Source organism: Euprymna scolopes, chromosome 45 (genome assembly GCF_053919585.1).
Source record: "Euprymna scolopes isolate OS-2025 chromosome 45, ASM5391958v1, whole genome shotgun sequence".
Taxonomy (NCBI): Eukaryota; Metazoa; Mollusca; class Cephalopoda; order Sepiida; family Sepiolidae; genus Euprymna; species Euprymna scolopes.
This window is the reverse complement of record NC_136526.1, coordinates 66,291,675-66,308,541: the sequence shown is the minus strand read 5'-3', so window position 1 is coordinate 66,308,541 and position 16,867 is coordinate 66,291,675. Positions and strand designations below refer to the sequence as shown.

The 16,867-nt window shown below is 34.3% G+C and overlaps 1 protein-coding gene across 1 annotated transcript in view; it reads left to right on the top strand.

Annotated features, from left to right (window-relative positions):
• Window positions 1-7,921, top strand: part of LOC145269864 (macrophage metalloelastase-like) — a 72,167-nt gene extending 64,246 nt beyond the window's left edge. The window contains exons 8-10 of the mRNA XM_080125593.1: window positions 9-166; window positions 3,296-3,443; window positions 7,606-7,921. Coding sequence (XP_079981719.1) covers window positions 9-166; window positions 3,296-3,443; window positions 7,606-7,910 — 611 coding nt within the window. The 3' untranslated portion in view covers window positions 7,911-7,921. The remainder of the gene's footprint in view (window positions 1-8; window positions 167-3,295; window positions 3,444-7,605) is intronic.
• Window positions 7,922-16,867: the final 8,946 nt, after the last annotated feature.

The window sequence follows — 16,867 nt, the reverse complement described above, 5'->3', positions numbered from 1 at the left end:
TCACCTAGATAATCTTGTATTTCGTTTCAACCGGGTAAATGTTGACTATGAGTTCCCCAAGTCGATTAGCGACGTCTTTCCCGGTGGACCAACATCCGTCGATGCAGCAGTGACATTCAGCAAGAACAGGAAGAAGGTGATGCCCGGGAGTACTTATCTAATAAAGGTAAATGCAATCTTTATACGCATAATCATTTCCAAAAATTTTAAACTCATTCCCTTCAAAAAATCAAATAAATGGGGAAAAGGCCGTGAAAAAACAAAGGTTTAGGAGGGAACAATGGCGTTCGTCACTATTTCTAAACCCCTTAATAGTGCATACAATTATTATATTTAATGTCATTTTTGAAAAGAATAATATCGCACGAGATTATTTCTAAACACATTTTTGCATGCATTTATTATATTCAATGTTTTTTGATAAAAAACAATATCGCTCGTTACTACTTCTAAACAATTTATTGTTGCATAAAATTAATATCATTCAAACACGGTAGTGTTTGACTATATCGTAAAGTGACAGTTTTAATCATTTAGAACTGCTTTAAAGCTTCTTCACCGCTCACTCATTTTTCAACCAAATTTCAAACAATTATTACAGTTTATAGATCACCTTCTCAACTATATTGTGAAAAAGAATTTCAATTTTCGTTCAGTAAAACAAAAGTTATGATGAATTTTCTAGTGTTTCTAGTTTAAAAGTTATGATGAATTTTCTAGTGTTTAAAATTGTAAAAAAAACGCAAGGAGGTGAGCGACGTTTTTTTTATGACTGGTTTCCATAGCAATCACGTCGCTTCTGCGACTACTGTTGCTACTAATTCACTGCTGTCGCGGAAAGAGAAGTAACACGTGAAACAGAGAGAATGAAAGCATGAAAGGGGGATATTTGGGGGGGGGGTTATTGAAAACAGGCGAGTGCCGTACATTATTATTATAAAAGGATTAAGGAAAAACGGTTAACCAGGATCTGTTTTGATATGTGTTTATGGGGCAAAAAAATAAGACTGGAATTAAACAAAGAACAAGTGAATTTATTGGAAGCCTGGAAAAATCATGGATTCCAATATTGTAGCATTAATTCTTTTTTAAAATTCAATTTAACATTATATAATCAATTCTTAATACTACAATATTTTAAGTTATAAATTTATATTTTTTACTAGAATATCTTGTCCTTTTATTTTCCAGTTTTAACAACTAGTCCTTTACTTTATCATGTTTAAGCTTAACCATATTGTCGCATATATTTTCGCATGCTCGCATTTTTCTATTGTAATATTTAATGTGTTTTTGGAAAGTAAACTGCCGCTCGTCACTATATCTTAATAACTTATTATTGCAATTTTTCTTTGAAAACTTCAGACAGACGGTGTAATACGAAAAATTATCCATAATTAAATTTATGTATATTAATATTTTATTTGAAAGTTTTAGACAAACGGTGTAATACGAAAAATTATCCCCAAATTAAATATATGTATATTAATATTTTATTTGAACATATTAGACAGGCGGTATAATACGAAAACTTATCTATAATTAAATTTATGTATATTAATATTTGTTTAAAAATTTTAGACAAACGGTGTAATACGAAAAATTATCCCCAAATAAAAATTTAGCTATATTAATATTTTACTTGAACATGTTAGACAGACGGTGTCACACGAAAAATTATCCATAATTAAATTTATGTATATTATTATTTTATTTGAAAATTTTGGATAAACGATGTAATATGAAAAGTTATCCCTAATAAAATTCATGTATATTAATATTACATTTAAACAAGTTTAAATAGATGCCGTAATACAAAAAATTATGCTAATTATATTAATATTTTATTTAAAAAGTTTAAACAGACGGTATTCCTAATTAAATTTATGCATATTTTTTATCTGAAAATTTTAAACGAACGCTGTAATACGAAAAAATAAATAAAATAAACAGGTGAATAAAAAAAAATGAAAATATAGTAAAAAAAAATATAGAAACCCATGTATAAAACCTTTTCTGCTTTACAGTTGTCCCGTTCCCACATCCATTTCCGCCTTACAATATTTCAATGTTTTTCCTTTTTGGGGGCTATTCTTTGGTTCATTTTCGTTTGAAAAAGAGATGTTATTTCGAAATATTAAGAGCTCCACCATCCCGGTTACATCAAACAGCAAGTTCATGTTTACTGATTTGTATTGTGATTATTTTGAAAAATAAATGGATGTACGAAGTTAAATAAACAAAACAAACAAAGCAAATAAGACCTTCTTTTGTTTGTCCATTTTTGTCCATACGTCACAACACAACAGCTGGTTCCCTGCATTGCTATAGCCTTCTTATACTCTTCCATATCTATTTACCAGCAGTGTTGAAACAAACCTCTTTCTCAAGCATATTAAGTTTTTTTTTTAATTTTAGACAGACGCTGTAATATACAAAATTAACCCGAATTACATGTATATTGATATGTCATTTGAATATTTGAGACAGGTGCTGTAATACGAAAAATTATTCCTAATTAAATTTATTTATATTAATATTTTATTTGAATATTTGAGACAGGTGCTGTAATACGAAAAATTATCCCTAATTAAATTTATTTATATTAATATTTTATTTGAATATTTGAGACAGGTGCTGTAATACGAAAAATTATCCCTAATTAAATTTATTTATATTAATATTTTATTTGAATATTTGAGACAGGTGCTGTAATACGAAAAATTATCCTTAATTAAATTTATTTATATTAATATTTTATTTGAATATTTGAGACAGGTGCTGTAATACGAAAAATTATCCCTAATTAAATTTATTTATATTAATATTTTATTTGAATATTTGAGACAGGTGCTGTAATACGAAAAATTATCCTTAATTAAATTTATTTATATTAATATTTTATTTGAATATTTGAGACAGGTGCTGTAATACGAAAAATTATCCCTAATTAAATTTATTTATATTAATATTTTATTTGAATATTTGAGACAGGTGCTGTAATACGAAAAATTATCCTTAATTAAATTTATTTATATTAATATTTTATTTGAATATTTGAGACAGGTGCTGTAATACGAAAAATTATCCCTAATTAAATTTATTTATATTAATATTTTATTTGAATATTTGAGACAGGTGCTGTAATACGAAAAATTATTCCTAATTAAATTTATTTATATTAATATTTTATTTGAATATTTGAGACAGGTGCTGTAATATAAAAACTTATTCCGAGTTAAATTTATTGATATTTTATTTGAAAATTTTTTTTTCACATCTTGTTTTATTTTAGGGCAACCTCGTCTGGCGTTACCGTCATACAGAGGAGGGTTTCCAGTTGGAGCATTTCTATCCTAAACCCTGGGCTCGTGAGTGGGATGTTACCGGAACCAAGATCGAATCAGCCTTCATGCTGGGACGGAAACTCTACTTACTTATAGGTCAGTTAAAATCGAAACGGGGGGTGGGATGACTAACAAATATCCTCATCGTTGATTTTTGATCAAAATCTGAATAAGAATTTTAGACATAAGGTTTAGTATCATTAGATGTTGAATTTCATCTTCGTAGAGGGATATAAAAGTGAAGCAAAACTCTTCAAGAAATTATTGACGGGTATTCTTCTAGTAGGTCTTTGTTGACAGAACTCGGATACAAGTACACATTTTGCTCATTAGGTTTGAGCCAGACCCAACTATGAAGTGTTTTCGGTGATCCGTGAGGTGCAACAAGGCGGTACTCTACATAATCTGCTGCAAGATGACTTTCTGAACCTGCTTGTCAAGCACGTGTTTGCCGCAACAAATGGTGACATCTGAAGTTGCGCCTCGTGGATCACCGAAAACACTATACATATATCGTTTAGTATGTACTAGGTAACCAAAAAAAGTTATTTCTGGGTTTTTGATTAGCCATTTATTGAAGGGAGAAATATATACAAAATAAGTTGTTTTTAAATCTGAACAGTCGGAAGTAAGAACATAAACGTTATAAAAAAACAAACATGCGTACGTTGCCCGGTTTTCAGTTATAAGCCGGAGAGCTTTTAGAGATCTTGTTTGGGGCTGTTTGCTTTTCAACTTTAAAGTGGGCTCATCAGCAGCTGCACTGTTGCTGAAGTTAAGCAACAATGAACCTGGCCAGTACCAGATGGGTGGCCATTTGGTAGTTCCAGGTGTTTTATGTGCTCTACTTATCTCGGCATTGTTTCCAGTCGTTCTGGACTTTTCCTTGCCACTGAACTCAAGCAGTGCCGATTCAGGAGAGATGTTGTTGGGGATTGCACAACCCTTGCCACATAATTACACGCGCAACTGCCCCTAAAGGGGGGGGTATTCTTTGTCTTTTGAGACTGAACAGAGGTATCGGAGAAATGTTCAAAATAAATAAAATTTTTTAAGACACGTTTTTTTTTTATACGGCACAATCACGTTTGACACACCGGTTCCTGTCAGATCACAGTTAAGCAACATTGAACCTGGCCAGTACCAGATGGGTGACCATTTGGGAGTTCCAAGTGCTGTATGTGCTCTCCGCTTATCTTGGCGTTGTTTTCAGTCGTCTTGAACTTCTTCTTGCCACTGGACTCAAGCAGTACCGATTCAGGAGAGATTGCTTTTTGATGATGACGAGAAAGCAGCTGCCACTTGTTGTCCCTTGTTGACCTCCAACAGTGTTTGTGGAACCCACTTGCCTAGTTTGTACGTCTTACCTAGACAGATGTGGGTGGGTGGGGATTGTGCAACCCTTGCCTCACAATTACATGCGCTGCTGTCTCATACAGCGATATTCTTTGTCTTTCGAGACTGAACGGAGGCATTGGTGTCGACGTGTATAAAAAACATGCGTGCCGTATTTGGCTATGAGTTATAAGTCGGACATCTTGTTCGGAGCTGTTTGCTTTACGACTTCAAAGTGGGATCATCAGCAGCTGCATCGTCACTGCATATGTCAAACGTTTGGAGATAATGTTGTGCAAGAACGTACTGCAAAGCGTTGGTTTCAAAAAATTCAATTCGAGAGATTTGTTCTGTGATGGGCCTTGCAGTCGACGACCACAGGTCTTCAATGATGGAGTCCTGAAGGTGGCCATTGAAGAGGACAGTACGCTAGTGTGTGGTGTTTAATGTTTCCAATGAAAGCGTGAGACGTCAACTGCACTGTCTAGGTAAGACGTACAAACTGGGCAAGTGGGTTCCGCGAACAATGTTGGAGGTCAACAAGGGACAACAAGTGGCAGCTGCTTTCTCGTCATCATCGAAAGACAAAGGATACCCCCTGTATAAGCAGCTGTGTGTGTGTAATAGTGAGGCACACTTCTCTTGAATTGACAATGCTTGAATCCAGTGGCAAGGAGAAGTCCAGGATGACTGGAAACAATGCCGAGATAATCGGAGAGCACATGCAGCACTTGGAAATCCCGAATGGTCACCCATCTGGTACTGATCAAGTTCAATGTTGCTTAACTTCGGAAACTCATGTGTCAACGTGATTATGCATCACCGCATCCTTATTAAATCGCATCCTTATTAAATCGAACGCTTTCCTGTGATAGAAATTGGGTTCTGTATAAAAATCCCATGTATAATTCCTGATATCGTTTATCTCCCCAGATTGCTGTACTTCACTTATGAACCCACGCAAGATTGTTTTATGGTGAGCATGTCACTAAGGGTTTCATTATGAACTGCTATCAACGTTTCATACGAAACCTATTTCATTCCTTCAAATGGTATCCTGCCTGGTACATGCATTGGTGGCTATGGCTTTCCATCTCCATCTCTCTCTCCCTCGAGCCATTTATGAATTCATTGTTGCTCATCATTTTATACTGCCCAGGTGTTCAGACTGTCAACATGTTTCTCGCTGTTATCATCTGCTTCTTCTATCCTCGATCTTTACCGTTATTCTTTGCTGGATGTCGGAGAGTAATTTGACGATCAGATCCCACCTGTTTATCATGGTAATCCTTACTGAGCAAAGTATTCTGAGTAAGAATCCTATTTACGCTGTTTCTCGAATAAAGAGTTTAATGTATTGTCATAGCTTTCTTTGCAGTTTCTTTCTGTCCGAGCAATGCTAATACTGGGCGATTGTCCTGACCATTGTACCCAAAGGTACCTTCTGCTCAGCACAACGAAATACGAAACCATGAACAGAATTGTTTCTGTTCATGGTTTCATATTACATCAGTCACCTGCTTTCCATGACCTCACATTACCCTGATCGGGGGGACTAAAGTGCGTTCTTAACCATGCCTAAGACTATACTACAGACTAGCGGAAGGAAGGAGGCGTCTTACCTTTTTTTTTTTTTTGACAGTAGTACTGTCTCTCTACCTGGGGAGGCCTATAATCACAACAATTGAAACGTATACAACAGGCATTACACCAGACGGAGCCAGCATTGGTAAATCGCAAAGGTGTGCTTTCCCTTCATTACAACATCAGCTCGCATTTCATTGGAGTGGTTAGGAATACTACAACAATTTCAGTTGGATATTTTGTGCCATCCATCTTATTCACCTAACCTTGCACCATCCGATTATCACCTCTTCCACTTCGTGGATAATAGACTTATGTGAAGGCTTCATAGATTTCTTTGCATCCAAAACCTCTGAATTCTACCACAAGGAGATTGAATAACTGGAGACACGTTGACAGAAGATGCTTTGAAGACTGAATATAAGTTATATATATCGTAAAGCGTTTTCTTCTTTTTCCCTTTCACAACGGGCAGAACTGTTTTAGTTGTCTTGTATTATGGTTTTAAGGTTTGCAAAGACTTGAAAAGTCATTGAATTTTTACTTTTGCCTTGAAAAAGCCTTATTTCTAATAATACCTTAAAAAAATCCTTGAAAATATGAAAAATGCCCTGAAAATGTCTTCAAAGGCCTTGAAAATTGTATTCTTTGTGTCCAGCAAAAATTTGTGTCAAAATATTAAAAATAAAATCGAAATAAATTCTATTGAATTATTTTTTAAGTATTAATAAAAATGCATAAAAATATTTTTTAAAAATTGAAAATAAAATCGAAATACATTGTTCTGAAATTGCATTGTATTGTGGATACAAGAGTTACGCCCCTTTATCACAAAACTACCTTGTGTAGTTTTGTGATAAAGGGACATAACTCCATTTTTTTTTGTCCATTCAACCTAATTTTCGATTATCACAAGTTTTTGTGGGGGCATTCAAATCTCCCTCTATTTTTGTTCTCATTTATAATTTATTGGGGGGAGGGAGAGGAGTAGTGGTAGCCGCCCTAAATAAAATTTACCTCTCGTGCGTGAACAGAACTCTTCAATCGTGAATTCCTCCTCCTCCCCCATGCTTCCTGTCTGAAGAAGGTCTCGAAAAACTTCAAAAAACATTGAAAATCTGTACAAACCTTGGGATAATACTCCAGTGGACACTAGATTAGTCATTGATACCAACGGTTTTAAAAGGTGCTAGTAATATGGAAACACAAATAAAGTATTTTTATTTTGAACACAAAAGTTTAAACTCTGCCTCTCGTCACGTACTCATCGGATGAAAACGCATTACTGTGAATTCGATTTTATTTTTCGTAATCAAATTTCTTCTTTTTTTTTTCTCAGACAATCGGATTTGGTTGCTGAAAGGCAAGAAATCTCGGCGGAACAAATTCTACGAGAAGAACAAAATCAAGTTATTTAATCAAATCCCGGATTTCCAGGCAGCGGTCCAGTGGATCAATCGCAACACTTACTTCTTCTCTGGAAACGAGTATTATCGTGTCAAGTTGCCCGCTCAACGCAAGAAGAAGATTATGCTGTCGGGCCCACGTGAGACGGCTTATTGGTGGTTTGGTTGCACCAAGGTACCGCACATTCGACAACCGTTCGAAAACGATGAGGAATGGGACTTGGAATTGAATAAATAATTATTACAGCATTTTTGGTCTTCCATAGTTTTTTTGTGTGTCTTTTTGAGATTTGATTATGAATTTGAAATGGAAAGGAAGAAACAAAATGCTTGACAATTCGTTTGTTCAATGGGTTTTATTCAAAAGACTGTTTTCAAATGTGAAACTAAAAAGAAAAGATCCATTCTTTTGGGGTTAAATATTTACCATTTAATGTTATCAAATTTTCTGAATTTTCGAGATGATGATTGATCATTCATATTATTTGGATTCTTCGGACTACAGTTCTCATCTTGAGTGTCATTTTCGCAATGTTTCGGTCGATGTAACCTCCGACCTTCTTCTAAGCAATTCGCAATTGCCTGTAGAAAAGTGCCCAGTTGAGGGTGGAGGAATTCATGTTTTTAGCCAATTTTTCGATATTTGTCGTCCGAAGGGTCGAGCTTCAAAACGATGCTGATCTCGTGAAAATCTGTTGCCTCTGTCAAAAATTTAGGCAGACATACATACATACATACATACATACATACATACATACATATATTTAAACAGACAACGATTTACATTATAGATGATGTCGTGCATCCCTTATCGTTTAGATTTAGATAGTACTTAGTGGTTGTGGGATATAAAAGATATATCAAAATTGAGGTCAACGGTTTTAACATTTTTTACTAGAGCGTCTCATTATAGTGGGAAAATAACAGTGGTTCACAAAGAAATTTAGGCAAGTACAAAAATGCCCGTTTTTACCTAATTTGGGCTGAATTCAAATTTGAAATCCGTTTTTTTCCACCACCTTTAGTTTTTTTTAGATATATACATAGTGTGCATTTTGTGCATATTATGTACATAAAGGCGTATATGAATTCAGGGTTCATTTTAATATTTGAGAATTAAGGCTTATTTTCTAGTTATTATGCACTGGCCTCCACACATCTGTTGTAAACTCTATTACAATAGATTAACTGCATGGTTTAATGACATTTTCCTTTTTGGCATCCTTTCTGTTCCTCGGGAAGTAGTCCGCGATTATGAAGAGAATGATAAATTTGTTCCCTCAGTTGTGCTGTTAGTATTTTCCACATTGTAGGTAAACATGTAATCGGCCTATAATTGCTGAGTTTGTTTCTTGTTTTTTTTTCTGCATCTTTTTTTGTTCTGCATCTTTTTGCACCAAAGTTGTTTTACCATTCGTCATCCATTCTGATATTTGTATTTCTTGAATACATCTTTTCAGGTTCTGAATTAGTCCTTCACGTATTATTGTGAATTCTTTAAACCAATATCCATGTATTTCGTTGTGACCTGGTGCTCTCCATTTCCCATTTTTTTTTTTTAAGGTTGTCTTGAGGTTTTATTTGTTGATTTCATTCTCTGTCCCTTCTTTGATTTGTTGCGACTCTTCTTTCACGTGTTTCAGCCATTCGGTATTTCTATTATTATTCTATTACTTCCCATATCTGGATCCAGTAAAGTTTTGTTTCTATCGGGTCTGGTTGTTCTGTTCTCGTTCTTCCTCCGTTCACATTTTGAAAAAACTGGCCTGCATTGCTTTCAAAGATCCTGTTTTGTTTGCACTGTTTTGTATTTGTATCGTCTTAATTTCCCATCTTTTGCTTCTATTCTTTCTCTCTTTTGTTAAACCTCTCCCTCTTATTCACATTTTTACTGTTTCATCCACTTTTCTTTTTGTTTATTGCGTTTACTTCTTTTTTTAAATTTGTTGATCTGAGTTTCCAGTCTCGATTCATATTCAAGTTTTGTCAGTCCATTTTCTTTCCCCACTATTTTTTTTTTTTTTTACTTTGAACTCCATACTTACTGTCTTGATACCTGCGCAAATTAAATTGTTTAAGTCTGTAATTGTGTCTGTTTTGATGCATGGTAGAAGTTTGTTAACCTTCTTAGTTCCTGCTTTTAATTTTTTCCACTCTTGATTCCTTAAGGATGAGAGCTTTATTTTTTTCTTCATTCATTAGTTGTTTGATGTTTTTTCTTCATTCACTGATGTTTTTTTTATTTTACTTCTCGTTAAGTTCTGTTGTTTCGTAGATCTCAATCTCCACGTTTCTTGAGTCTGCTTTTTGCACGTCTTCTATATCTGGAATTTTTATATGTGAGGAAAGGAGTTTTGTTTCTTCTTTCCTAATAAGTTACATCATATTTTTTTTACTTCTCTTTTAGTTTTCTTTTAGTTCCATAGATCTCAGTCTCACAGTTTACTGTGTGTATATTTTGCTGGTCATTCATGCATGGATTTTTCATGTGCGAGATTCCAGTGAGGATCGTATCTGTGTCTTTTCCATCATTTATCCTTTGTTGTATTTCGAGTTGTTCTAGATTAAAGACCCACTCTCCTCTGAGAATAAGCCGTGCTTGGTTTGCAATTCTTTATTCAGTTGTATGGTATTCACTGGACATGTCCCACAACTCTTTTATCCGTTTCCAATAACCGTGTTCTTTGGGGTAGCTTCTGTAATAGCATTCCATAACCAGGTGATTCTATTTCATTGTCCATCTCTTCTTTCAGGTTTTTGGTTTTTGATTTTTAGTTTGGCTGCTCTGGTATTTCATTGGCACCTGAAATTAGAGGGGATACTTACCTGCTCAGTGTCTGTGATATTCTTGTAGTTGAAATTAGAAGGAGGAGCCAACATTCGCAGGATGATGACCGGGTCCCCCATGCTGGCCACAGAGCACCTGCCGATCATGACAACCAGATCTTTCTTCTGGATTCCACGTTGCTTATTATTTATTGGTTGCATTTTTCATATTGTGCTGTTTATGGCAACACCAAACCCAGCATTGTTTTACCTGTGGTTCTGTCACAGAGATAGTGTTTAGCTCCCATCAGGAGGAGAGGGGGGGCAAGGTGCCTATCACACATACACACATAAAAGACAACAGACGTAAACGATTCATGTACAAACCAAAAATTCCAAAGTATATAATTCTTCTATGAATACTTTTAGTGTTGGAAAATATGTTTCTTTCTAATCTTTAAGACCTTTTTCATCACGACGACTTGCAGACTTGAAGAACCTGAAATCCTACCAAACTAATATACCTGGTGAACCAAGTGCAAAAGAGATCCAGACAATTGCACTTAAGGGAACAACGAGGATACTAAAAAGAGCTCTCGGCTGGTTTCAATAAAAAGCAGGGCAATGTTGACAGCTGGTTTTGCTACCCCATACCCAGCGTTACAATCTTCAAAGGAAGAAAATTAAAACAAAAAAAAAAACTACTACAACTTCGTTCAGACATTATTTATGCCAGCATACCGCTGGTCTGTGGCAACGACTTTTATTATTAATATCATTATTTACGCGCTAGGAGTATTCACACAAGCCATCATCAAAGACTGCTCTTCGAGAACAACTTGTGGTGTTCCCTGGAGTCTGAGTGACAACAAGTCTTCCCAGACTTCCACTACTCTCCAAGAGCTGCTTACCATTGATTTCTCGTTAGTGGCGAACATCAGTTTTCACTGGAATTTGGGTGGCAAGAAGCCTCACTAAAGTCCCAGTCCTCTTTGCACTCATCCAGCAGAGGTCTGGCTAGTGCTTTCTCTCCTCAGTCTCTCCCTCCTCCTTGACCCTCCTCGCTTATTTGGTGTGAGGTCAGTTTTTGGTGACACACAGAGGAAAAAAAAAAATTTCCAGGGGAAGGTAGGGAGGTTGATTTACAAATATATTGATACACAAGAGCCATGACAGCCAACAAACCGGAAGTCCAAGACTCGAGTTTCGCCCTTATTTGGACTCATCAGTTAGACATATCCAAACTCGGGATTCAAAACCCGAGCCTCTTGCATGCGAGGTGAGCACTGCCACCTGAGCAAACGCACCACACACAGGAAAGTCTATCAACTAAAACAGATGAAGCAAACCGCAACAAAATCCAACTATGGTTTCAAATCCCGAGTTCAGATATGTCTAACTGAATGATCCCAAATGTCCACTTTGTTGGCTGTCATGGTTTTTGTGAGCTGCGACGTTGTTTAACTGCGGAAATAAAATCTCTTGCATACTGAAAATTCTATTACAAATTACTCACTAGGTTAGCGTGTTGAATGGCATCATCCTGGTGAGTGTAAAATTCCTACTTTTGAAACATCAACTTGGGTTACAGATGATTGGATGATCACATCCCTTGTTCAAGACGAAATACGTCCGTTCCATAGTCGGATTTCGCCATGGTTTGCTTGATCTGTGTTAGTTAATAGATTTTCTTGTGTGTGGCGTGTTTGCTCAGGTAGGCAGAGTGCTCGCCCCACATGCAAGATGCTCGGGTTTCAAATCCCGAATTCAGAAATGTCTAACTGATGAGCCCAAATAAGGGCAAAACTCGAGTCTTGGACTTCCGGTTTGTTGGCTGTCATGGCACATGTGAGCTGTTACGTTGTTTGGCTGTGGAAATAATTAAATATACATATATATATATATATATATATATATATATATATATATATATATATATATATATATATATATATATTAATAATTTATAAAATATATATGGCGATTAAGTTACACTGAATATTCTGCGTTTCATCCAACTATAGGATTCATCAGGCTTAGGCGCATAAGCCTGACGAATCCTATAGTTGGATGAAACGCAGAATATTCAGTGTAGCTTAATCGCCATATATATTTTATAAATTACTAACTAGCTCTACTTACGTATTGAGCACTTTTGAAGTAAATACTTTAAATTTACGCATAAATCTATACTTTCGTATATTAAATTTATGTGAATAAATGAAGTAGTTTATATATATATATATATATATATATATATATACATATATATATATATTATATATATATATATATATATATATATATATATATATATATATATATATATATATATATATATATATATATATTTTAAGTTAAATGTATTCAGGAGATAAAATCCATGAATTAAAATGAGGTTATTAAAAGTGCTCAATAAAAAAGAGCTAAATATATTATTTTTTTATTTATTTATTTATTTAGACAAAGATAACATACTCGCCATTTCAGAGTGAATTGATTGGTTATTTTTCTCGTCTGATGAGAAACGATTGTTTTTTTTTAATAAATCAATTCTCTCCGAAACATTAGCATGTTTAGTGTAGTGAGTATGTAATACTTGTCTATATAAATATATATATATATACATACATATATATATATATATATATATATACATATATATATACATATATACATATATATATACATATATACATATATATATACATATATATATACATATATATATACATATATATATACATATATATATATATATATATATATATATATATATAGAGAGAGAGAGAGAGCGACATATTGCAAGAGAGAGGAAGATAGATAGAGAGATAGGTAGATAGAGATAAATAGATAGATATTATTTTATTAGTAAACACATGACTTTATAAAATAATTTTTTAAAATAATTTTTATGAATATTGCATTAGCAGGCCGCCCGACATTGCCCGGTAGCAAAATACGCTTAAACATGATATTTTGATTAATGTAGATTTCATATTTATTGTTAGACTAGCCTGGGTACCTGGTGTTGCCTGGGTGTTTGGAGATGTGTTGTGCAAAAAAAAAAAAAAAAGTCGTAGTAGACAGGCAGGCTCGAACCCGTACTGAAAAGGAGGAAAATAATTGGGGGGGGGGGGGAAGTAACGTCTTTGCTATTGCGCCCATCGCCAAACTGGAAGTGACGTAGGTTTAAATTAAGCCTAGAAAATCGAAAAGAAGGGATGACTTTCGAAAATTCGGCGAAAAAAGCGATCCCCTCTGTAGAAAAGTGCTCAGTTGAGAGTAAAGGAATTCATGTTTTTAGCTAAATTTTCGATATATTTGGCGTCCGAAGGGTCGAGCTTCAAAAGGACACCAATCTCGTGAAAATTTATTGCTTCTGTCGAAAGTTTTAAGCATACATACATACATACATACATACATACATACATAGATTTAAACAGACAGGTAAAATTGGATCCAATATATGGTAATGACTTAAGAAGTTTTACTGTACACGCAATAACCCTTATACCTGTGCCAGCTGACACGGTTAAGATTCGGATTAAAAATTGTTATAAAAATAAATACAATTTAGGCGCGCAGTATGATTATGCTTATGTTGGCATGTGAAAAATAAAAGATAACTCCCACGCAAATTCCGGCGTGGCCTTATATATTAAATCGACTCAAAACGAGCGGACGTAGTACAGAGCACCCCACGTGATGTTTCCATCCAGTGGGATTTCTCCAAGGACATTTTTCTAAACTTTTCTTCTTAGGCTCGCTGGGAGCCGGTCCAAATAGTATTTAAGCACACACAAACATCAAATCTCTCTCTCAACTGCATTCTCATTCGGATGTTCCACGCGTGTTACTATCACTCTTCCATTTTCACCGCTCCGCGCGCTTCATACAATTTCACAGGCGAACATTACCTATTGCCTCTCTTAACATGTTTTAACATATGAGCAGTTCAACAAAAAAACGAACACTTAAAAAGGACTTCTGAACTCATTATAAAGAGAATTATATTTTATTTGTTAATGGTTGGTTTCTGTGAATAAACCTCCGTTTGTTTTGCATGTAAGTCTCCTTCTTTTTATTTTTATTTATTTGTGGAGGAAGTTAGTTCTTAAAAAGGCCTGACGACCCCCACATACCCGGGCCTTGATAAGCGGTAACCTCCATGTAAAAAAAAAAAAAAAGAAAAAAATGCACTAAGCATAATATTCATGATATAATCTTTATCGGCAAATTCAGTTTTCGCCAAAGAGTGTAGATTGTTGACAGCAAGACATGTTGCCATGGTAACGAGCCACTCATCTGCAATGACATTTCAAAAGAAAAGTCTCAAAACTTATCTTCAAATTAATAAGAGTTTTGCCACCAGGTTGCCATGGGCGGCATGATAATGATAACCCAATGTAATAAAAAAGAAAAACTGAAAATTGTTTATTCACCAATGTTTCGTCTTTATTTCAAGACTTTCTCAAGATGATTGATTTGAAGAAATAACATTTAAGTCAAATAACTGAAAATATGGAGACATCGATTAATTATTTCTCAGTTTTGTTGGAATATTTGAACGGGCATAATGTATACACAATCTCCGAGTTAAACATTAAAATTTGTTAGAATTGCATTTAATTTTGTTCGTATTCAGTAAATATCAGTTAAGGAAGATGCCATGAATTTTAGTTTCTTCTTAAAACCCTTAAGCTTTAAATTTTGGATATTTTCTAAAATCAAAATACTGTTAGAAACTCGCTTAATATATGTTACCGTGATTCGGTGAGTTTCTAACAGTATTTTGTCTAGTTTTTTTTATTTTTAGATCCTTTCCCCAAACTTACCGTGTCAAAGAGAGAGTCGGCCGCCATTTTTAATTTTCCAATACATCGGTAAACACTGTATGGTTTTCGAGCTGAATAAACATTTTCACATTAAATAAAAACACTAAAAAAATATCCAGTTAGGTAGAAAAGTAACTTATCTTGCCTTTGATAACATTTATTTGTTATATATTTGTTTTTTGACAATTTTTTCGAATCTATGTGTACTACTGTACAGTAATACAAACCCCGAAAATGAAAAAAAATATAGGAGGGTACTGCTAGGTGTAAGGTGAGGTGCGCCAATGAAATTTCTTCTTAATTTCTTCTATATTATCGGCAAATAACCGTCTAGTTATTTCCCCTAGATATTTTTATTTATTTTTTTCCCATTCTTTCCCATTAGAGATTAATTTTTTTTTCTAACACAATCCAAAAGCAATTGGAAACTTATTAAAGGAAAAAATATGATAAGCCGACTTTTATAAACATGGGCCCTATAATCTTTCCCAATTTTTTGTATTTCATAGTGTCTCAAACTTGTTTTTCTTCGTTAAACAGGAGGCAAGGGAGATAATTATCCTTAAACATGAAGAATTACCTCCCTTGAAAACTTCTAGACTAAAATTAAAAAGTTTAACTCGAAAAACAAAACCATTAAAATATTATCTGCTGGTGAGAGAAAAATAAAGGGAGATAATTGACCTACAAACAACTACGGAATTACTTCCCTTAGTTTTTTTTTTTTTTTTTTTTTAAATTGCATTTTCACTTCAAACAAGGTATAGTGCCACTTTGATATAGGGGGATACTATCTAATAACGGCTTGTAGTTAGTCGGAGTATCTACCATTAAAATGCTTTTAAAACAGACATCAAATAAACAGGGATCAAAATGGACAAAAATAGCACTTTTTGGTACATAGAATATTTTCTGTCTTTGTTGATTTTTTGATTTTGTTGAAAAAGGAAGACCAGACGAGTACGACCACATGATATCTGAAAACGTTGCATTTGACCCTGAGAAAATTCTGGTTGCTTCCCCAGGAGTTCAAAATGAGTCAAAATCGACAAAAATAGCACTTTTCGGTACATAGAATATTTTCCGATCATTAGATTTTGCTGAAAATTACCCAAAATAAGACCACATGGATATTCATCTGGAAACATAATATTTTATCATGGGAAAATTTTAGTTTCGTCCCCAGGGGAACAAGAGGGATAAAAATTGTGATTTTTAGCCCAAAATGAACAAAAATAGCACTTTTCGGTACATAGAAACTTTTCTGAATATTAGATTTTGCCTAAAATTACCCCAAAACAAGACCACATAGATATACATCTGAAAACGTAATATTTGACTCGGTGCCCGGAAAACTCGTCCAGAGAAAACCCGTCTCCGGAAAACTCGTACCCGGAAAAATCGCCCCTTTTTGCTAGATAGGAAAACTGGTCCCTTATTGAATAAATATCGACTGAAAACACATTTTATTACCGTTCTTGAAGGAGATATTGTTTTTAAAAGAGACTATGCCCCCCCCCATAATATTTAAAAAAATTATTTTTAACTCTTGTTTTAAAAAAATAAACTTTTTAAAAATATTATGGGGGTG